At 46.2% G+C, this 23,311-nt stretch overlaps 1 protein-coding gene across 1 annotated transcript in view; it reads right to left on the bottom strand.

The window, feature by feature from the left end:
* Positions 1 to 23,311, bottom strand: part of PIEZO2 (piezo type mechanosensitive ion channel component 2) — a 1,301,103-nt gene that overhangs the window by 949,563 nt on the left and 328,229 nt on the right. The window contains exon 3 of the mRNA XM_029587157.1: positions 13,526 to 13,651. Within this exon, the coding sequence (XP_029443017.1) occupies positions 13,526 to 13,651 (126 nt within the window). The remainder of the gene's footprint in view (positions 1 to 13,525; positions 13,652 to 23,311) is intronic.

The following is a 23,311-nucleotide window of genomic DNA, read 5'->3' as shown; positions in this document are numbered from 1 at the left end:
CATCGATATTCTCGGTGGAGCTGATGTGCGTATCGCCCCCGAGGAATGTATCGGTGGCGAGGGACGACAAGGCACCGATGGAACTACCCCCGAAGGGGGAATCCGATACGGTGTTTCTCCACCCGATGACATCGGTGACCCGGGTAGTACCAGTGGAAGGGCTTTAGCAAGCGCTTCCATACGGGCGAGCAGCGGTGCCAGCGCTGCTGGAATCGGGTCGGTGACCGGTTCCACCGTTGGTGCCGGAGTCGGTGCCGAAGGAGGCTGGAACCGTAGCATCGCCTTGTCGATGGTCTCCTGGACCAGCCGGTCCAGTTCTGCCCGGAGACCTGGGGTAACAAGACCCGGCTCGACGGGAGAGGGAGGCTGAGGCTGAGCCGGAGGGACCACCGTCACCGGTGGAATCGCGGCTCCCAAACCCCGAGGGGGTGAGGGTTGCCTTGGTGTCTGCGAGACAGGAGTGGACGGTGCCGCTTCTGCTCTAGACTTTTTTGGCGGTGGCTCGGCCGGTGCGGAGGTCGATGACGTCGATTCCTCGACGGGCCGAGACTTATGACGTCGATGGCGATGTTTCTCCTTCCGATCCCCTCGATCATCAGGGGAAGGGACGGGAGTCGATGGCCGTGAAGACATCGATGGCGGACGGTCACCGGAGGGCTGTCGATGATGATGAGACCTTGATGGTGCCGGTTCCGATGACGTCGATGCAATCGATGGTGTTGGGGTGCGAGCATGGAAGAGGAGCCCCATCTTCTCCATTCTGGCTTTGCGACCTTTTGGTGTCATTAGGGCACATTTGGTGCAAGTCAGGACATCATGCTCACTTCCTAAACACAAAACACAGACTCTGTGGGGGTCCGTGATTGACATAGTTCGGGTACAGTCCGGACACCGACGGAACCCCGACGCCATGGCCATGGGCCAAAAATTTAGCCGCGGGACTGTCGACTGTCAACAGGCCTCGAGGGCCAAACTCGACGTAAGTCGACCAAACGACGGCAAAAACTCACCGAAGTTCCGCGGACCGAAAATTTGAAGAAGGGAGACCCCTGAGGGGCAAATTTTCTTCAGAATAACGAATTCCAAATTCCTGTCAGGAACGTGGTTAAGAGCTCTTCTACCGCGTGGCTACTGCTGCGCGGAAAAAAGAAGACTGAAGGGAGACCCCTGCTGGCTGCAGGGTTAGTGCCGTGCTGGACATGCCCAGTAGGGGCCAGTCAAAGTTCCTGAAACTTTGACAGAAGTTTTCCGTGGTTGAGCTCCATCCTCGATGTCACCCATTTGTGAGGACAACCATCCTGCTTGTCCTGTGAGAAAGAGGATTTATATTCAGGCAACAACCAACAAGGAAATAATTACATAGTCTGAGCAAACAAATAATTATGGGAGTAGCTTGCTTGTTACGGTTAGTACCCTGAATCAATTAAGCCTGATTCTTCACTGGGAATACATATCCAGCGCAACACACTGCTTCAACAGCAGGGGGAATAAAGAAAAGAGGAATTATATTCAGTCAACAACTAACAAGGACTGAATGGCACAGGCTGGGTAAACAAATAAGTGTGGGAGTAACTTGCTTATTGCAGCACTTGCTACCCCTGACCAATTGAGCTGGATGTTTCACTTGGATGCAGCTCCACTTTGTCACAGGGGCCGACGGTCGGCCCTGTGACATAGTGTGGGCAAAGGCTATTGGTGCCATTTTTAATAATGGCAGGCGACGGCCCGAGTGCAGGAGGTCGCTCCCGGACCCCTGCTGGACATTTGGCAAGTCTTGTGGGGGTCAGCAGGGTCCCCCAAGACTTGCCAAAAGTCTCTGGTGGTCCAGCGGGGGTCCGGGAGTGATCTCCTGCACTCGGGCTGTTGGCTGCCAGTAATCAAAATGGCACCGATAGTCTTTGCCCTTACTATGTCACAGGGGCTACCGGTGCCATTGGTCAGCCCCTGTCACATGGTAGGAGCACAAGATGGTGCCGGCCATCCATGTGACGGGGCTGACCAATGCGACCGGTAGTCCCTGTGACATGGTAGGTCAAAGGCTATCGGCACCATTTTGAAAACGGCAGCCCACGGTGTGAGTGCAAGAGATGGCTCCTGGACCCCCCGCTGGACCATCAGGGAGTTTTGGTAAGTCTTGAGGGGGTCAGGAGGGTGGGGAGTTTGTTTAAATTGGCTTCTTTAGGTGGCCGAATAATTCGGCGAAGATTCGTGTATTCGTGGGGAATCACGATATGTTTTGCTTCCCCACGAATACAACGAATATGGCCACATCCGTTGCGAATTGACAATATGTAGGGACCGAATGCACACCCCTAGTAGAGAGTGCCTTTAAGAGTTGATCTGGTAGGGCGGGAGGATGGTGTGAATCTTTTTAAGGATAGATTCAATTTCCTTGGAAGATGTAAGGTCAAGGGAGTCTAGGGTAGCATTAGCATTAGTAGTGGGGGGGGGGGGGGGACATAGGAGGAAAGGTGACAGGGAATCGGAGAAGGATGTTCATTATTATTTTGTGGAAGAAGAAGGAGAGTTCCTCACATTTACTACTGGCTTCGTCTGAGATGGGAGGTAGGGAAGACTTGGTGAGGTCTGCAACATAGGAGAAAAGGGCTTTTGGTTGTACATGTACTCATGTATTTTGGAAGTGTAGAAGTCACATTTCGTCTTTAGTGTGGAAAGTCTGTAGGAGTGTAGGGTAGATTTGTAAATGGCAGCTTTGCACCAGATTCTCTCTCTCAATCTGAGGTTGTTTTTCATTCTGTATAGTTCGGGGGTGTACCATGGTTTTTTATTTTTTTTGTGCATGATGTTGATTTCGGCTAGTGAGAGGACATAGTTTGCCTGCTATATCGAGGGTGAGGTTGTTCCATGAGATAAGTGCGGCTTCGGGAGTGGAGCATGTAATGTAGATGTCTTGAATAGACGTTTGCAGCTTCTCCAAACCTTTCTAATACGTTTAGTACCTGGATGGTACCATGCAACTCCTCTTCCAACATATCAAGTTTGATATATTACATAGATTAACACTTGATGGATGCCATTCTGCTTCTCCTGTACTCATTCCTCTTTCTGCAGGAACACTGAGTGAATGTCATTTGCTCTTAAAATGTTCTGTGACTGTGGGTCAGAATTCCTCATCTGGAGGAATTCAGATGGACAAAAAAAACATAGGACCATGAAAACCCTGTTGAAAATTCACCTGGACTGAATTCCTAAATTTAGGCTCCTAGTTTCATTAGGCTCTTAAATTTAGGAGCCTAAAAAGTAGGAGTCTATGGGGGCACAGTTAGAGTAGGGAAACAAATAGGAGCTTAGCACTGATTTTCAGAATTAGTAATCTAGTTTAGGGTCCTAAATCTAGGCAAATGAATAGCAGCCCTAAATTTAGGGTCCTAACTTTTAGGCCACTAAATTTATGTGAATTTTCAGATGAAACTTAATTCCCTACATTCAGTTGAAAATAGGCACGTAAGCACCTAATTTAGGAGCTCGGTATTTTTTTTTTATATTGACCCCCTAGGAGCCCAGCCCTACTCTATTTTTAAGAGAGTCAATTTAGGAGCCCTAAATTGCATGTGTTAAAATCTAAACTCTTTGAAATTGGCCCACAAACTTCTTGGACCTTCCAAGTCTATATTTCTTGGGCTTAGGATTGTTTACTAAGCACATTGGTATTTGATTACATTTTATGTTCTTTCTGTATATCTTCCTCTTTAAAGGATTTTCCCTTACAGTTTTGTCATCCAACTCTAACTGTCCTGTCTCTCCAGGATGGTGTGAAGCCCCTGCTTCATCACAACAGCTATCTATTCATTTCTTTTTCTTCATATGGCTTGCTACACCAGGTTGCTTTACAACAAATTCCAAACAGGCTCTATGACTCCCTGCCCAAAAGAGTTTTCAATCTTAAGTAGGTACCTGCTAAAATTATCGCAAGGAGTGTAGGTGGAAGAAGCTGGATTCAGAACCTGATAACCCAGTTCCTAGCCCATTACTCTAACCGCTAGGCCTCTCCTCTCTCTACTAGAATTTTAGTAGGCCACTCTCCTGAACCTACTTAATGATAAGAGTAGCATGTTATGTGATGGAGAGACCGAGCTCCTGATGGCTAGAGATCAATCATATCCATGCTACTCTCTGGCCAGCTAGCCTGATACCTCAGAGGAACTATACATGCCTCTTCCTGTCCATCAAGCTCAGTTAAGGTTGCTTCGATAGTGCTCCCCACCCAAACTCACCCAAGTGGCAGGTATCTCAGCTGGAATGAAACCCATCTTCCATATATATGATAGCACTGCAAAGTGCAAATCACGTGAATGTAATTACTTTTCTTTTGATACCTCAGTTTAGAGTATTGTGAATTTTGGTACATGTTTTTATAAAAATATGAAGTCATGAACGCTTGAAATAAACAATGGAGATGAATCAGAAAGGTTATTTAACCATACCCAAGGCTAGTGAGCTTTACCTTACTCGTTCATGTTATTTTACAAGAAACTGCTACTATATACTTAACAAGCTTGAAACTGAAAAATTACAAACAAATTTTCTTTTCCTTCCTGCCAGATGTGGAGGTTTAAGTCAATACTAAAACAGGATATAAGATGTTGATAGTCTCCTTTATTTCTTACTCTTTGTAATGCAGCACATCTGTTATCCTCATGTTTCCCAACAAAATGATGTGCTCTTGGAATGCAAATAGAAGGAAGCTGCAAAAGAGCTACTAACCAAACTATAATGAAAGCATGAAGATTATAAAAAAAAAGATAAAGGTGTCATTCCTTTAATAGTTTTGATTTAATAGCAGCCACTGAAATATATAATGTAGACCACAGTGTGTGTTGCGGCCATCGGTCTTCGAAGGCTTTGCCCCGCTTGTTGCACCCCTATCTCAGCTCCTCCCGCTTACCTGGGCAAGATGGCTACCGCAGCGTCAAGCTGACCTCTCTGGTGTCCCCGGAACGGCTATGGTGCAGCCGTGCGCCATTGCTCCTCCCAGGTACCTGCTAGGGTGCGCGCGCGCGCGCGCAACCCACGTCTAAGTACGCCCAGTGGCGCAAACTTCGAGGGCGTTCCCTCATTTGACGTCACGCCAATCCGGGTATATCTACTTCTCAAGATTGCTAGCTCATTGAGTTGGCAAAGGTTCTAATAGACTCGAATTGCTCGACTGTTCCTGTCTGCGCTACTCTGCCGCTTCTCTGCTGCCTGCAGGAAGCTCTCCTTCTGCCCTTTGGGGTTTACTACTAACTTGGGTACCCGCTCCTCGGGGGCCCTCTGTTATATTTCAGGTGCCATTCAGGGATCTGGCACTCACTCCTCGATGGCCTGCTCTCCCTGCCTCAGTGCCTGTACCTACTACAACCATCTGGTGGAATCGCATCCATTACACTTAACATCGAGTGAGTACATTCATCTCTCATCTGTCTCATCCACAGTATCTGCTGCGGAGCCTCCTGACGTCACCTTGTAGAGAAGGGCTCCCTCTGCAAAGGTCCCTGAAACTACAACTCACCACTGCCACCTGGTGGCTACTTCAAGCTGTATAAAGAAAGATTTATTCCGGTGTTTTGTGTACAAGAGTCAAGCTAAAAAAAAATATTTAATTCACAGTTCATGCTCCTTGGTCCACCTTTGTTCTTTTTAAGGCAAAAGTATTCTCTTAAAGCAGTAGAAGCTGATTGCTACTTATGTATTTCCATCCCGACCTGCTCCCCCAAAATAAATCTGTAATCCATATTTACATAATCAGGCTCAGACAGAAGATGGATGTGTTAACCAGAGGAGAAAGAGGACTGAGGGAGTCAGTTGATCTAGCCAGAGTTGCATCTAAAGCTTTTTGCATTCCTCCCAAAGTCTTTTCACAGAAGGTTGGGCATGCCACAGCTAAATACTGTTACAATGCAAACAACTTAAATTGTAGCACTGGTACATGGCACCTAAAACTAGTGCAACATGGCACCTGAAGCAAGGAGGGGAAAAGGCGATAATGGATAGAGCAATGAAGTCTAATTAGCATCAGTGTGTGCCCTAGGGGTGTGCATTCGTTTCCTATGTATTTGTAATCCGCAACGTATAGGGCCATATTCGTTGTATTCATGGGGAAGCGAAACATATCGCGATTCCCCACGGATACAATGAAACTTTGCCGAATTATTCGGCCGTCTAAAGGAGCCAATTTAAACAACCCCCCCCACCCTCCTGACCCCCCCAAGACTTACCAAAACTCCCTGGTGGTCCAGCGGGGGGTCCAAGAGCCATCTCCTGCACTCACACCCTCGAATGCCGGTATTCAAAATGGTGCCAATAGCCTTTGACCTACTATGTCACAGGGGCTACCGGTGCCATTGGTCAGCCCGTCACATGGTAGGAGCAATGGATGGCCGGCACCATCTTGTTGGCCCCTGTGACATAGTGAGGGCAAAGGCTATCGGCTCCATTTTGAATACTGGCAGCCGACGACCCGAGTGCAGGAGATCGCTCCCGGACCCACACTGGACCACCAGGAACTTTTGGCAAGTCTTGGGGACAAGATGGTGCCGGCCATCCATTGCTCCTACCTTGTGACAGGGGCTGACCAATGGCACCGGTAGCCCTTGTGACATAGAAGGTCAAAGGCTATCGGCGCCATTTTGAATACTGGCAGCCAAGGGTGTCAGTGCAGGAGATGGCTCCCGGACCCTCCGCTGGACCACCAGGGAGTTTTGGTAAGTCTTGGGGGGGGGGGGAGTCAGGAGGGTGGGGGGTTGTACTTAATTCAATTTATCCAGGAAACGAATAAGAATTAACGCATGGATGTATTGGGGGCCCCCCTTGCCGAATGCAACGTATCTGCCCCCCGACGAATACGAATCCCGAATGCAACGTATGGCGTCCCTCTGAACATCCCTAGTGTGCCCATCATTTAACTGGGTAAATTTGATAAAATACCTCCAGACTGGAATTAGCATCAGTTTTGTGAGTTAGTTTGTATTTCCTTGAAGAAATGCAATTTAGATTGTTTACAAATAATCCATAACAAAATATCCCTTTCTACTACTATTTACTAATCGGAATGCATGATTTTTTTCCCCAGACTTTGGACAAGCTGTACAAAAAGGGATTTTTTTTCCCCCATTCTGTTTCTAAGGGAAACATGCTTAGCATATCCAGCCATTTCATTTTTGAGTTTTATGAATGAATCAATGAAGGAAGGAAGGAAACATAAAACAATGAAAGGAAATAAATTGAAACTACAGGTGTTAAACCGGACCAGCTGAGCCCTTAGAGTCTTGCAGGATCATGCAGAATAACTACCAATATGGTAGAGTCAGCATGGCAGGAAGGCACAGGGGAATACAGATGAAAAGCGACAGACATATTGAGACTGATGCAATAAAATGTGCATTGAAAATGAGCGCTCGTATTACATGCCCGATTTCCTAATGCGCACGCAGCCACATCCCCTGGGCACCTGATGCAGTATTTAAATGATGGGCAGTGTAAAAACAGACATGCTAGGGGAGAATTGCACATACTTTATGCTAGCTAATTTTCAGAAAGCAACTACCCAAGTGCTTTATTCTTGAAAATTAATGGTAAGTACTAGGGATGTGAATCGTGTCCTCGATCGTCTTAACGATCGATTTCGGCTGGGAGGGGGAGGGAATCGTATTGTTGCCGTTTGGGGGGGTAAAATATCGTGAAAAATCGTTAAAAATCGAAAAATCGAAAAATCGAAAAACCGGCACATTAAAACCCCCTAAAACCCACCCCCGACCCTTTAAATTAAATCCCCCACCCTCCCGAACCCCCCCCAAATAACTTAAATAACCTGCGGGTCCAGCGGCGGTCCGGAACGGCAGCAGTCCGGAACGGGCTCCTGCTCCTGAATCTTGTCGTCTTCAGCCGGCGCCCATAGACGAAAAAGATTGGACGGCAGGAGGTCCTTCCGGACCCCCGCTGGACTTTTGGCAAGTCTCGTGGGGGTCAGGAGGCCCCCCACAAGCTGGCCAAAAGTTCCTGGAGGTCCAGCGGGGGTCAGGGAGCGATTTCCCGCCGCGAATCGTTTTCGTACGGAAAATGGCGCCGGCAGGAGATCGACTGCAGGAGGTCGTTCAGCGAGGCGCCGGAACCCTCGCTGAACGACCTCCTGCAGTCGATCTCCTGCCGGCGCCATTTTCCGTACGAAAACGATTCGCGGCGGGAAATCGTTCCCTGACCCCCGCTGGACCTCCAGGAACTTTTGGCCAGCTTGTGGGGGGCCTCCTGACCCCCACGAGACTTGACAAAAGTCCAGCGGGGGTCCGGAAGGACCTCCTGCCGTCCAATCTTTTTCGTCTATGGCCGCCGCCATTTTTCGGCGCCATTTTGGAAAATGGCGCCGGCTGAAGACGACACGATTCAGGAGCAGGAGCCCGTTCCGGACCGCTGCCGTTCCGGACCGCCGCTGGACCCGCAGGTTATTTAAGTTATTGGGGGGGGGGTTCGGGAGGGTGGGGGATTTAATTTAAAGGGTCGGGGGTGGGTTTTAGGGGGTTTTAGTGTGCCGGCTCACGATTCTAACGATTTATAACGATAAATCGTTAGAATCTGTATTGTATTGTGTTCCATAACGGTTTAAGACGATATTAAAATTATCGGACGATAATTTTAATCGTCCTAAAACGATTCACAAACCTAGTAAGTACATGTGGTAACAGTGTGGGGCAGATTTTATAACCTGTGCGCACAGGGTACATTTGTTCACGCTACCCAGCGCGAACAAATGTATACCTGATTTTATAACATGTGCGCGCAGTCGCACGCATGTTATAAAATCTGGAGTCGGCGCACGCAAGGGGGTGCACACTTGTGCACCTTGCGCGCACTAAGCCCTAGGGGAGCCCTGATGGCTCTCCCCGTTCCCTCCGAGAGTCTAGCCCAGTGCTGTGGCTCCCCACGGGGCTCCTCCCCATGGGCATGGTCATCTCCACAGCACCCAAGGATCCACTAAAACACACATAATAACAATAGTGTGGCAGTTGATCGTTTGGTTGCATTATTGAATATTCTTAAATCATCATACAGGTAGGGTTAAGAAGTTAAAAAGAAAAGGTTAAGATACAAATAAGTCACTTTAAGGGAAACAATAATATTCAACTGCCCTACAGTCCCTCCTGCCATTATATTCTATGATTCTAAGCAATGCAACAAAGCAACCTACCAATAGATTTTATTACAAGCATGCATAATGAACAATTTAGAAACAACAATTTATATTTTTAATAATTTATGTGTTAGTTTGAATTAATGTTAATGTGGATTAACACAGTAACGTGTGTTATATTTAGCACATTTTAAATGCTTGCATTAGCAACTTTAATAAATAGATCCTATAACCTGGCTGCCACACTAATATAAGCCACTGGAAGAGTTTTTATGAGCAGAAAAATTGACCCTCTAGCACTGTGGGGAAATTTTTCCTCATAAGACACTGGGTAACATCACCCCAAATGCAGTGCAGAGAAAGTCATGGACTTAACTACGTTAAAAAGCTAAAAAAAAATATTTAATTCACAGTTCATGCTCCTTGGTCCGCCTTTGTTCTTTTTAAGGCAAAAGTATTCTCTTAAAGCAGTAGAAGCTGATTGCTACTTATGTATTTCCATCCCGACCTGCTCCCCCAAAATAAATCTGTAATCCATATTTACATAATCAGGCTCAGACAGAAGATGGATGTGTTAACCAGAGGAGAAAGAGGACTGAGGGAGTCAGTTGATCTAGCCAGAGTTGCATCTAAAGCTTTTTGCATTCCTCCCAAAGTCTTTTCACAGAAGGTTGGGCATGCCACAGCTAAATACTGTTACAATGCAAACAACTTAAATTGTAGCACTGGTACATGGCACCTAAAACTAGTGCAACATGGCACCTGAAGCAAGGAGGGGAAAAGGCGATAATGGATAGAGCAATGAAGTCTAATTAGCATCAGTGTGTGCCCTAGGGGTGTGCATTCGTTTCCTATGTATTTGTAATCCGCAACGTATAGGGCCATATTCGTTGTATTCATGGGGAAGCGAAACATATAGCGATTCCCCACGGATACAATGAAACTTTGCCGAATTATTCGGCCGTCTAAAGGAGCCAATTTAAACAACCCCCCCACCCTCCTGACCCCCCCCAAGACTTACCAAAACTCCCTGGTGGTCCAGCGGGGGGTCCAAGAGCCATCTCCTGCACTCACACCCTCGAATGCCGGTATTCAAAATGGTGCCAATAGCCTTTGACCTACTATGTCACAGGGGCTACCGGTGCCATTGGTCAGCCCGTCACATGGTAGGAGCAATGGATGGCCGGCACCATCTTGTTGGCCCCTGTGACATAGTGAGGGCAAAGGCTATCGGCGCCATTTTGAATACTGGCAGCCGACGGCCCGAGTGCAGGAGATCGCTCCCGGACCCACACTGGACCACCAGGAACTTTTGGCAAGTCTTGGGGACAAGATGGTGCCGGCCATCCATTGCTCCTACCTTGTGACAGGGGCTGACCAATGGCACCGGTAGCCCTTGTGACATAGAAGGTCAAAGGCTATCGGCGCCATTTTGAATACTGGCAGCCAAGGGTGTCAGTGCAGGAGATGGCTCCCGGACCCTCCGCTGGACCACCAGGGAGTTTTGGTAAGTCTTGGGGGGGGGGGGAGTCAGGAGGGTGGGGGGTTGTACTTAATTCAATTTATCCAGGAAACGAATAAGAATTAACGCATGGATGTATTGGGGGCCCCCCTTGCCGAATGCAACGTATCTGCCCCCCGACGAATACGAATCCCGAATGCAACATATGGCGTCCCTCTGAACATCCCTAGTGTGCCCATCATTTAACTGGGTAAATTTGATAAAATACCTCCAGACTGGAATTAGCATCAGTTTTGTGAGTTAGTTTGTATTTCCTTGAAGAAATGCAATTTAGATTGTTTACAAATAATCCATAACAAAATATCCCTTTCTACTACTATTTACTAATCGGAATGCATGATTTTTTTCCCCAGACTTTGGACAAGCTGTACAAAAAGGGATTTTTTTCCCCCATTCTGTTTCTAAGGGAAACATGCTTAGCATATCCAGCCATTTCATTTTTGAGTTTTATGAATGAATCAATGAAGGAAGGAAGGAAACATAAAACAATGAAAGGAAATAAATTGAAACTACAGGTGTTAAACCGGACCAGCTGAGCCCTTAGAGTCTTGCAGGATCATGCAGAATAACTACCAATATGGTAGAGTCAGCATGGCAGGAAGGCACAGGGGAATACAGATGAAAAGCGACAGACATATTGGGGTAGATTTTCAGACGAGCGCGAACAGCCTACTTTTGTTTGCGCTCCAGGCGCAAACAAAAGTACGCTGGATTTTAGTAGATACGCGCGTAGTCACGCGTATCGGCTAAAATCCTGGATCGGCGCGCGCAAGGCTATCGATTTCGTATAGCCTGCGCGCGCCGAGCCGCGCAGCCTACCCCCGTTCCCTCCTAGGCCGCTCCGAAATCGGAGCAGCCTAGAAGGGAACTTTCCTTTGCCCTCCCCTCACCTTCCCCTCCCTTCCCCTACCTAACCCACCCGCCCGGCCCTGTCTAAACCCCCATCCTACCTTTGTCGGGGGATTTACACCTCCCGGAAGCGTAAATCCCCCGGAGGCGTAAATCCCCCGGAGGCGTAAATCCCCGCGCACCAGCGGGCCTCCTGCGCGCCGGGCCGCGACCTGGGGGCGGGTACGGAGGGCGCGGCCACGCCCCCGGGCCGTAGCCACGCCCCCGGAACGCTCCCGACACGCCCCGAAAACACCGCGCGCTCCGGCCCCGCCCCCCGACACGCCTCCCGACACGCCCACTCCGAAAACCCCGGGACTTACGCGAGTCCCGGGGTTTTGCGCGCGCCGGTGAGCCTATGTAAAATAGGCTCACCGGCGCGCAGGGCCCTGCTCGCGTAAATCCGCCCGGTTTTGGGCGGATTTACGCGAGCAGGGCTCTGAAAATCCGCCCCATTGAGACTGATGCAATAAAATGTGCATTGAAAATGAGCGCTCGTATTACATGCCCGATTTCCTAATGCGCACGCAGCCACATCCCCTGGGCACCTGATGCAGTATTTAAATGATGGGCAGTGTAAAAACAGACATGCTAGGGGAGAATTGCACATACTTTATGCTAGCTAATTTTCAGAAAGCAACTACCCAAGTGCTTTATTCTTGAAAATTAATGGTAAGTACATGTGGTAACAGTGTGGGGCAGATTTTATAACCTGTGCGCACAGGGTACATTTGTTCACGCTACCCAGCGCGAACAAATGTATACCTGATTTTATAACATGTGCGCGCAGTCGCACGCATGTTATAAAATCTGGAGTCGGCGCACGCAAGGGGGTGCACACTTGTGCACCTTGCGCGCACTAAGCCCTAGGGGAGCCCTGATGGCTCTCCCCGTTCCCTCCGAGGCCACTCCGAAATTGGAGCGGCCTCGGAAGGAACTTTCCTTCCGCTTCCCCCACCTTCCCCTATCTAACCCTCCCCCCAGCCCTACCTAAATCCCCCCTCCTTCCTTTGTTGTCTTTGTTACACCTGCCTCTAGCAGGCCTGTGCCAGGCGTAACTTGTGTGCACCAGCCGGCTGCCAGTGTGTGAGCCATGCCTCGGTCCCGCCCCCGGACCACCCCCGGACTGGCACCCCGCCTACGCCCATGCCCTCTTCCCGCCCCTTTTTCAAAGCCCCGGGACATACGTGTGTCCCAGGGCTTGTGCGCGTCGCCGAGTTTATGCAAAATAGGCTCGGCACGCGCAAGAGCAGGTTTCTGCCCTTATGTGTGTACCTTGCAGTTAAATGGACTATTCACCAAACTGCCTTCAATACATGAAACAAACCGATATCTGTGCTATTGGTAATGACTAACTGCAAATCAGGTTGATGTTTAAATATATTTCATTCAAAAAAGTGCTATTGTTAATCGACAGAGAAATACATTTTGGGGGAAATTCACAGAATCTACCTCTGCTGCATTTATTTTAGTTTCACTATATAAAATATCTTTTTTTTTCTAAGTATTAAGGGGGCCGTTTTCAACAGCATAACAACTAAAGTAATTAGGAAAAAGAGATTGTACAAAAAGCCAGACTTTCAGTCTGCAAATAATTTATTAAGAAATAGCCAATTTTTGTCTCTTTTAGGAAATTTTATCCATAAGGTTTAATGCAAAATCTTTCAGACCAAAAAAGTGAAGTTTGGCAACTACTTGTGTACATAATAGTGAAAGACTGGTTTTACCACTAACCTGTTCCCACTGTTGGGCAAAAAGTGAAATATTTGTTTTGGGAACAGATTGCAATTGTGCAATCTACTGTTCAAGCTCTTGTGCATCATATCTTGAGCGTCCCTATTAGACAACCTTTTTGAAAAGTTTCACAAAAGCTATATCTGAAACTTACTAAGAGCTCTTAACTTTATTAAAATTGCAATCACGCTTGTTTTTGTTAATGTATAGCCCATTTGCAACCTATTTATAAAAGAATTAAACCTTGTCATACTCACAGTTAAAACCTGGTTCAATGCTGTTTCTGGCTTCAAGGCTGTTTATTGTGATTTGAAAGATGATGTGGAGTAGCAGAAATGATAGGCTCGCAAAGCATAAGGATTTTAATAACCGTCCTGTATGCCCTGAAAAGAAAAAAAACATGCACACCACTGTAAGAAAATGTTAAACATTACATGCAATGCAATGTAGCCAATGTTTAAAAAACACACCTGACCAAGCTTAATACTGTTAAATTTGTAGTTGATTTTGGGAGGCGATCTCAAAGATTTTAAAAGGCTCTCGGGGTCTTTATGGGCAAAATTAAAAATCAACTTTCTAATTATCAGTTTGTTACAAATTGCCTCCCCAATGCAACACATCTTCAGCTCCATTCCCAGTTAAGAAATTCCTCCTGGCTACTGTTTTCCACAATTCCAACCGGTTTATATATTTTTGAAGGCGAGGTCTCCAGAACTGTACACAGTATTCCAAGTTAGGTCTCACCAGGGGCAATATTGCCGCCTCTTTTCTGCTGACCATGCCTCTCCTTATTCATCCAAGCATCTTTCTGGCTTTTGCCATTCCCTTGTCTACCTGTGTGGCCAACTTAAGATCATCAGATACGATCACCCCTAGATCCCACTTCTTTCGTGCTTTCAAGAATTTCACCCCCTATACTGTGTCATGTAACATTACAAAAATGTTAAGCAGTAGCATAACTCTGCATTTTTTTAGCATTAAAAACCTTAGTTGCCAGACTTTAGAGCATTCCTCAAGCTTCACTAGATTCCCACCCTTATGTCTTCAAATCTGACCCCATGTCACTGGCCCTTTAAAACTGATTTGTGCACGGGAAATTGATCAATCTTTGGACAACCATGAGGAGTTTTCTACTTTTCCTAAAGCATATATGCATTTTAAAACTTTCAAAATTGTTGTGCTCTAACCCAGAATTGCATCAGCCTCAAACAAGAGTAAATCTGCTCTATGGATTTCTGCAACAATCGAGTAATTTTCAAAGGCATTTCCACAGGCAAAATGGTGCTTTACCTGCAGACATGGCCCATTATAAAACTGCCTGCCTAATATGCAGGCAAATTTAACTGTGTATGTCTTGCATGTGCAGACGTACATCCGGACTGAACAGAGGTGTTTCCGATGGTTGTTTGGGAAGGGGTTTGGACTTTCATGTGTACTTTGGAGTTTTCAAAAATATGCATGAAAATTTCCTCAAATTTCATGTGCAGAAAATAGCAAGTGTCATAGTTTTGATGAGATGATTTTCAAAGTGCACACTTTTGGTTTGAAACAAATTGATGTAACTTATTGCAATTATTTGCTGACTTTCTAATGTGGACTGTTTTAAAGTTTTCCCTCAACAACTATATATTGGGTCAATTATAGGGTGCTATATGAAATATTTAGTAGTGTATTCTTCTTCAGACCACCAAAAATGTATTTATTTGATGAATATTTGCTTTTTATTTGAAATGGATATAGGAGGCTCTGCTTGTATTACATGAACTCTGCTACAAAAGACATGCCCCTTTAAATTAGTTTGCTGCATTGCGCTGGTGGAATGCAAATATTATAAATATGTGGAAGGTGATGCTATTCTTACTTTTCCATTTGAAGTGTAATCTTTTTGCATTTGGGAGAGAAGGCTGTTGAGGAGGATTCCTTCATTGTCGTTTTTCCCCTTTCAGCAACACCGTGGCATACTGGTCCTTGAGCAGGAGGACCAGCAATAGTCGCAAGCACTTTAAGAGCCATCCTACCTCCCCCATATCCAGCAACAATCCTTAAAGAAATAAAGGTGTTTTGAGATGAAAAGTTCCAGCTAACCCTGAAGTTCTAGTCGTAGTTTCATAATTTCCAAGTTGCTTAGTGGAGTGTTGAATCCTAACAGTCCTCAGTGAAATTGTTTGAAAATATGAAGAGAAGTGAAATGTTAAAACTTTCTTTATTGAAAGGGCTGGAACAGTGTACAGATCAGAGCTGACAGCAACTAAAACCATGAGCCAGTTCAAGCATGCTTGGGACAGACTCAGAGGGTGGTAGTAAGGCAAAAGAAGGGTGATGACTAGAGACATGATAGTGTAGGAAGGAACAAATGGTCCATATCTGTTTATAGTGGTTATTGCTCTAACAAGTGTTAACCATTCACAGCAGATCTGTAATGCCACCAGCACTCTGAAAAGCCACAATTCCACCCAAGCATATGCATACACAATACCAAACAGACTTTGTGACACAGATTAGTCCATCAAACAATACAGACTGTATTTTATTCAGGGTTTGTCAGGATACAGGTAGAAATAAACAACGAGCAAAAGACAGACCTTAGCTAACATGAACCTGAAACACAGCGGGCTAAACTTAACAGTCTAGGTGGTTAACATGCAATTTAAAGAAACCAGATTTAGAAATGAAAACAGAAAACCATATGCGTACTCACTCAACTTCTTGCAGAACTTCCTGTTTTTCCTAAATGTTTTTATGCCTGGGTTATTAAACCTAAGTTGCATGCATCCTCAATAAACAATAGCATTCTACAATAAGCCAGCTATAAACCTTGACTAGCACGTTTACACAGGCAAGTAACCCACTCTCTTAACTAAATATTTTGTCAGACAAGACTAACAACTTTCTGTTCATATGTTTTTCCTGTGGATCTCAAAGGTATTTATGAACTAAAACAGCAGCACACTGTTTTGCCTTCATATTTTTCAGGTGATAGTCAAGCTCTACACGGGAATTAGTAGCTTTGTATGCCACTAACTGAACTTTAGAAACTATATTCCAACCAAGAAGCCTCTATTCCCCCTTCCACCACGCAAACCAATACACTAGAACACTCAAAGGAAGATGTGTACCTATCTAACACTGACCCTCTGCTATCACAAATGAATGCTAATGAGTCAAAACACTTTAAAAGGTGAATTTTCAAAAGTTGTGTGCGTAAAAATTAGCAGTTGCGCATGTAAAATAACATATACGTGAATATATGTTATTGTAGAAACATGCGTGCATAAATCAGGGTCCAAGAGTAAATTTGTGAATGTATAAAAGGGGCAGGACCAACATTTTCACAAGTAAATTGCTATTTTGAAAGCAATTTACACATGTAGATTTGGCAGCTTCCTCGTGTATACTTACTCCTGCTCAATATTTGGAGTAAGTGATCATAAACATGTAAAAAGTGAAGTAATGACTGGGAGGGGAGGGGGTGGGTAAAATGGGAGGACTTCAGGCTGAAGAGCCAGCAGGGTTTCGAAGATGGACTGGGCAAACTGGAAGACTAATTGGTAAAACTGGTGATTTCATGTGCATGTTAGAAAATCTCCCGACTGGCGCATGTAAAATCTACAAGGTATAAATACATTTAATTTACACGTGTTACTGTAAATCTATTTGTGTATCACTTTAAAATTAGATGTAAAAATATGCGGGTATACAAGCTGTGCACACTTATTCGGCTAAATTCCAGTTTCTTTGGCTAAGTAGCGGCATTTATCATGTCAAGTTCTGATTTTTCCGGATAAGTAGCAGAAAAGCTGCCACTTAGCCAGATAAGTTAAAACAATAGTTATCTGTCTAAATCAAAAAGCTGGATAAGTCTAAAAATCACTGCTCCCATTGTCCTCTCATTATCCTTCTCTAAATCCAACCTCCCCCTTCATGTCTGTTGCAATAGCACTCTGTGTCCTTCCAACCCCTAAAAGTTGCTGCCTCCTTTCTGGACTCAGTTGGGGCCAAAGATTTCACTTCCTTGCCTGTGTGAAAATTCCACTTGTCCCAGGCAAGTAAGTGAGTGAAGTTTTCAAACCCTGGCCATGCTAATGAAAAATAAGCAGTTTCAGCATTATGCCCTATACACAAAGGAAAGTAGTGCAAAACTTACTATGGAAAATTTAAGTTGGAAAAACACTTGCTGCCTGCAGAGTAGCATTAAGTGCAGATTACATGGGAAGAATAGCCCAGATCTTATAGAAAGATGTGTTTCTCTAAGGTGAAGACTCTTAATGCAGAGGCAGCAATGGCGAAGGAAGTGTGGCCCCCTATAAGGTTAAAAAGGTCTGTTCTCTGTGAATAGAATTTTCCAGTAAGAGGGTGTTCTGGGAGGTGTATCAACTTGTTGGTTGACGGTGGGTGCCTTCCCCTGAAAGGGGATAGGTCTTGGGAGGTTTACAAAAGTGCCTTTCATGAGGCTAGAGCAGTGCTTCTCAACCCTGTCCTGGGGACCCTCCCAGCCAGTCAGATTTTTGGGATATCCACAATGAATATGCATGAGAGAAAATTTGCATGTTATGGAGGCAGTGTATGCAAATTTTCTCTCATGCATATTCATTGTGGATATCCCAAAAAACCGACTGGCTGGGGGGGTCCCCAGGACAGGGTTGAGAACCACTGGGCTAGAGGGTTTGACAGAAGGATATCTGAAAATGAGGAATTTACAGTCTTGGAGTTAGCCCTTGGGCACTTCAGAGCTACAGATCTCCTGAGAAGTTTGCCGAGGAGCAGTAGAGAGCTCCCTCCAGTGTGGCTGAGGACCATCCAGGAATATAAGGACCCCCAAAGCCTACAAGGACACTATTTCTGCCTAGGGAAGCCTACAGATGAAGACATATTGTAACCCTTTTTTCCAGGGGGTTGCTATTTCTCCTCGGGTCATAAAAGTATTTATTGTCTGGGGCTGTCTTCTCATGTATATTTCCCCTCACCGCAGATCCCAAAGGGTGGATTCTTTCCATGGGAATTGAAGGCAGTCCTTCATGGCTCAGGTGATAATGTGCTTTTCCTTAGGTGTATATATATATCTCTACAGATGTCTGAACTGCTGGGACAAACTGGCTGGTCACAGACTAGGTGTTCAAAGATAATTTACTGATTATCTTAAGAACTTCCATCAATATCAATTAAAACCTCCACAAATGAAACTGTAAATTGGGAATATTTACACAGTATTCCTTGGTTCAGAACCTGTGTCTTTATCTCAGATTGTGGGTTGGACCTTATCACTTTCCATCTCAGTGAATAAACTATCCCAGTAGGTTAGGGACATCCTACTGGGGGGAATTCTGGAAAAATCCTACCTGAGTTCAAATTTCTGTCTCTTGCCCAAAGCCTGTGTCCTGGTCCCTTAGGGAGGACATCCTGTTGAGGGTCTCCTGAGCATCTTCCTCCTTTTCAACTTCTAATAGATGTGACTCTTCTGAAGGAAAAGCATGATGCAGACAAGGAAACCAGCTATACAAGCCCAGCTTCCCTGGGAGGTGGGGTGGATCAAAAACCTCCTCACAAACAAAAGGGGAAACCCTTCACTTCCAAAAATCTCTCTGGCTGGTTGGGGTAATGCTGTCACTGGTCTTGCCCCCTCTATGGGGTAGTTGACTCACACATCTCCAGCTCATGTCCTCCAGATCCTGGGAGATAGCCTTCACCAAAAAGTCCAAGGTTTCACACCAGTCACTTTGTAAAAATAGTAACTCTCTTAAGACAGTCTCTCTCAAAAGGAGGCAAACCCTTACAACCAGGGAGTGCACTGCAAGGGATCTTCTCAGCAAACAAATAAAGTTTGAGTTAGGTAAATAGGCCTCACTCAACCCAGAGAAAACCAAAATCAGCTCCTTACTCCTCAAAAGCTAAATCAAACTGATCAAACTGTTCCTACTCCTATCCACCTCCCTCGGGGGTGGATAGGAGTAGGAACTCCTATCCACCAATCACAGTAAGCCTCAAGAGGAGGTGCTGAAAAGGAGACCACCAATCACAGTAAGCCTCAAGAGGAGGTGCTGAAAAGGACTGATGTCTCTCTCTAAGCTGTTAACTTCTATGGAAGGGATCTAGGGCCATCTAGTGGCTGACCATCTGGAATTGTTTGGACTATAAAAAAATCTCAGGTGAAGAACAGAGAGTAACACTGTGATGGTTATCTTTTATTTGACTGGGAAGCCATTTCTCATCTCAGATGCTGGACTGTGTTTCCCAAATTTTTCATTTTCTTTTCTGACATTTTGGACTTTGCAATTTGAACTTTGCAATAAATCTTTTTTTCTTTTTGAAACACTGAGACCTAGCTAGCTATCCCCCAGTGGAAGGAACCCTGTTCCAGTGCTGACGACAGGTTTGTCCTCACCACTGCAGCACCCAAAGATGATCCCCTGAAAAGGGGGGAGGGGGGGTTACAGAAGGAAAGAGACAGAAAAAGAAGGTAAGGAAAAGCCATAAAAATCTTCAATGCAAATTCAAACTGTACTTAAATACACTAGAAATAGAGCAAACACTAGACTATGCACATCTTGACATGACACAGGGACAGTAACTTTTTCACAGGAGGGTGGGCGCACATGTGCGTATGTTTACTGGCTCGCGCCCAGGGACGCGACTATTTTATAACATACGCGAGTATATGTGCGCATGTTATAAAATAGGCTCAGCACACGCACTTGTGCGTGCAATTTTAAGTGGGCGCACTCCTATGTGCACAAATGCTGCTTCTACTGCGTAAGTAGAAGGATTTTAAAAGCCATGTGTGCTGATGCCATTGGCCATTTTCCCAGTTCGTTCCCAGTTCACCCAGTTAAGGCATAGGATTTCCAAACCCCCCCAAGTTTAATAGCCTCCCTTCTGCCCTGTTAGCCATGACCCTTCAAACCCCTCTGATCTATCTACTTACCTTTATTTTATTACTTATATGCCATCCATAGCAGAAGTAAAGTTATGTGGCAGGGGACCCCAGCGTGCGTTTGTGCGCATATTTACGTGCTGGTTTCAATATGAAATCCAGTATTGCCCATGCCCCACGCAGACCACACCCCGCCCCTTTTTTGGAAAAAAAAATTTGGGCGCACGCAGGAGATACGCACGTATCCAGATGGCTTTTAAAATCCGCTCGACATGCGCTGGCACAACATATTCTCGTATCTCCCAGTTTTGGCGCCCATTGGGCTTCTACAATTCATCTTAGAGTGCATCTGGGAGCTTTAAATTGGCTATCAAAACACTAGATGAAAAAGCTCTAATGGCTCTATAAGAAGGAGTGGAATCAGTCAAGGACACTCTGCGTAAGGCAATTGCCACAGAGATCAGCAGCTTGAGGGCGTACCACTGACCACTGCAAAAACAGTTACAGGGAACACAAAGGACAACTGCAGGAGAAGGTAAGCATAGGGGTGAGGCTTGTGAAAGCCAGAACTGAGGAGGGAGGTGTGCATGACATGACCCCCCCCTCCACCACCAAGTACAATTACTAACCTGCATGCAAACATGCCCACTAAATCAGGGCTTCTCAAACAGTGGGTCAGGACCCCAAATGGGGTCACAAAACCTTTAACTGGGGTCACAAGTGCCTCACATGGTAGCATTTATCAGGAGTTAGCAACAGCAGCATTAGTAGTGGAAATCATCATGGAGTCTGTGAGCCAGCTTGTTCTCACAGGTTCTGCAGTGGCCTTCCCTCACACGAGTTTCTGTGGTAACAGGAAGCCCTGTTTTATAACATGCACGCGCAGCATGTTATAAAATCTGGGGTCAGTGCGTGCAAGGGGGTGCACCTTGCGCGCATCGAGCCCTAGGGGAGCCTCGATGGCTTTCCCTGTTCACTCCGAGGCCGCTCTGAAATCAGAGCAGCCTCGTAGGGAACTTTCCCTCCGCCCCCCCCACCTTCCCCTCCCTTCCCCTATCTAACCCTCCCCCAACCCTACCTAAATTCCCCCCTACCTTTATTTTTTTATTTACGCCTGCCTCTGGGCAGGCGTAGGTTGCGCATGCTGGCCAAGTGCTGGCACGTGATCCCCGGGCCCAGCGGCAGTGGAGAGGCCTTTGGCCACACCCACGCCCCACCCCTCCCATGCCCCACCCATTTTTTCAAGCCCCGGGACTTACACGCATCCCGGGGATTGTGCGCGTCACCGGGTCTATTCAAAGTAGCCTCAGCGTGTGCAGGAGCGGGTTTTCGGGGTAACGCGCGTAACCCTTTTAAAATCCGCCCCTGTGTCTGTGTGTGTGCAGTTTTCCACACTCACATATATTGGTACAGCGGTGTTCTTTTAATCCAAATCCCCAGTATGCATCTGGAGTTTTAATTTTTTTGTGTGCACATACAGCAGTCTCAGTTGTAGTGTAGAGCAAGGCACTGCACTGTGTGTCTGTGTGTGTTTGTGTGTGTGTGTGTGTGTGTGTGTGTGTGGTTTCCCACACTCACATATATTGGTGCAGAGGTGTTCAGTCACCAATAAAGAAATAATTCTTTTAATTGAAATCCCTAGTAGACAGTGACATTAAATCCATGATGTCAGGGAAAGGTAGACGTGGTTGAGTGATTGTGACTGGCAGAGGAGGCACTTCAAAAGGCAGTGTCAGTCCCCCATTAAAGTTAAAAAGGGAGCTGTTCCAATCTAAAATCTCTGGAGGGGCAGGCAGTTCCATCCAGAAAAAACTGAAATTTAAAGATGATGCACCACAACCACTTGTTTCTGACCCTGTTGTTTTGGAGGTGAGGGAGGGGGAGGCTGAGCCATGCAAGACAAAAGAGCGAGACCCAAAAGCAGCAGTGCAACAGCAGACTCGAGTTAGCACTGATGATGCAGCACAGGCACTGTTTGAATCTGATTCTGTTGAAGAATCGACTTGTATAGGATTCCCTTCATCAGAAATGGAAGACTTCATAGTTGAAGAAGGTTTATGAGGATTAGTTAGTTCTGTCTTAGCCTCCACTTCAGTGGTGGAGGGGAGACATGAAACTGATGATGAGGAGGAAGAAAAGTCAGCGCAGGCACAGAGTGTGACTGATGCCCCTAGCACTGTTTCTCAGGGTACACCCACTACTTCAACTCCAGTGCCAGCATCCATCCCGAAGGCTATAGAGAAGGGATCACGAAAGAAATCTGTGATCTGGAACCACTTTAAAGTGAGGGAGGACCTGGTTTTGCTCAGTGTAATTACTGTGCCAGGGACATTAGCAGAGGCAAGCAAATGGGACATCTAACTAATTCTAGCATGATGCATCATATGCAGAAGCAACACCCAACAGTAATGACATCTGGGGATGGTGGCAATACCAGTCAGGAGACCCCTTTTTCCAGGCAGTGTAAAGAGGTTGAAAAGGAGCAGAGTCATCCCACGTCCTCAGCCCCTTCTAGCAGTCAGGTGGCAGGCCAGCAGCCCCCTGCCATGTGTCAGAAGCAACAACCCACCATGGAGGAAATGGGGTGGTGTTCGGTAATGCTATCCCGGGGAAGAAGGCAGGCAGCCTCAAAAGTTGTAACCAGGAGCATCAGGGGAAATGATTGCCCTTGATGACCAGCCCTTGCAGGTAGTGGAGAATGTGGGTTTGAAGCATTTGCTGCAGGTCTTAGTTCCAAATTACAAAGTCCCCTCCAGAACCACATTTAGCAGAAAGGTAATCTCCAACCTGTACAACCAGTGTCACAGTTGCATCCAAGCGCTGCTAGCTAAGGCAGAGGGGAGTGTGCATTTAACCTGCAATATCTGAACCACCATGAATGCTGCACACTCTTACCTCTCCCTGACAGCACACTATGGGACCTGGCTGAGGCAGGGGCAGGCAGCAGCTCTATTAGTGAACAAGTATCAGGGTGGAGGTGGGCTTTACTGCACACCCATCTGAAGGATGAGGCCCATACCTCAGCCAATATTCTAGCATGCATCAGACAGATGCTGGTGGGCTGGCAGCTACACCAGAGAGGCAGGAATCTTCAGGCAGGGTTCTTTGTCACAGACATTGGTGCAAAAATGGTAAAGGCAATATCCAACGGGACTTTCAGAACATCCAATGTTTT

This window comes from Rhinatrema bivittatum, chromosome 2 (genome assembly GCF_901001135.1).
Source record: "Rhinatrema bivittatum chromosome 2, aRhiBiv1.1, whole genome shotgun sequence".
In the NCBI taxonomy this organism is placed as follows: domain Eukaryota; kingdom Metazoa; phylum Chordata; class Amphibia; order Gymnophiona; family Rhinatrematidae; genus Rhinatrema; species Rhinatrema bivittatum.
Note: the sequence above shows the minus strand (reverse complement) of the source record. Positions and strands in the feature narration are given on the sequence as shown.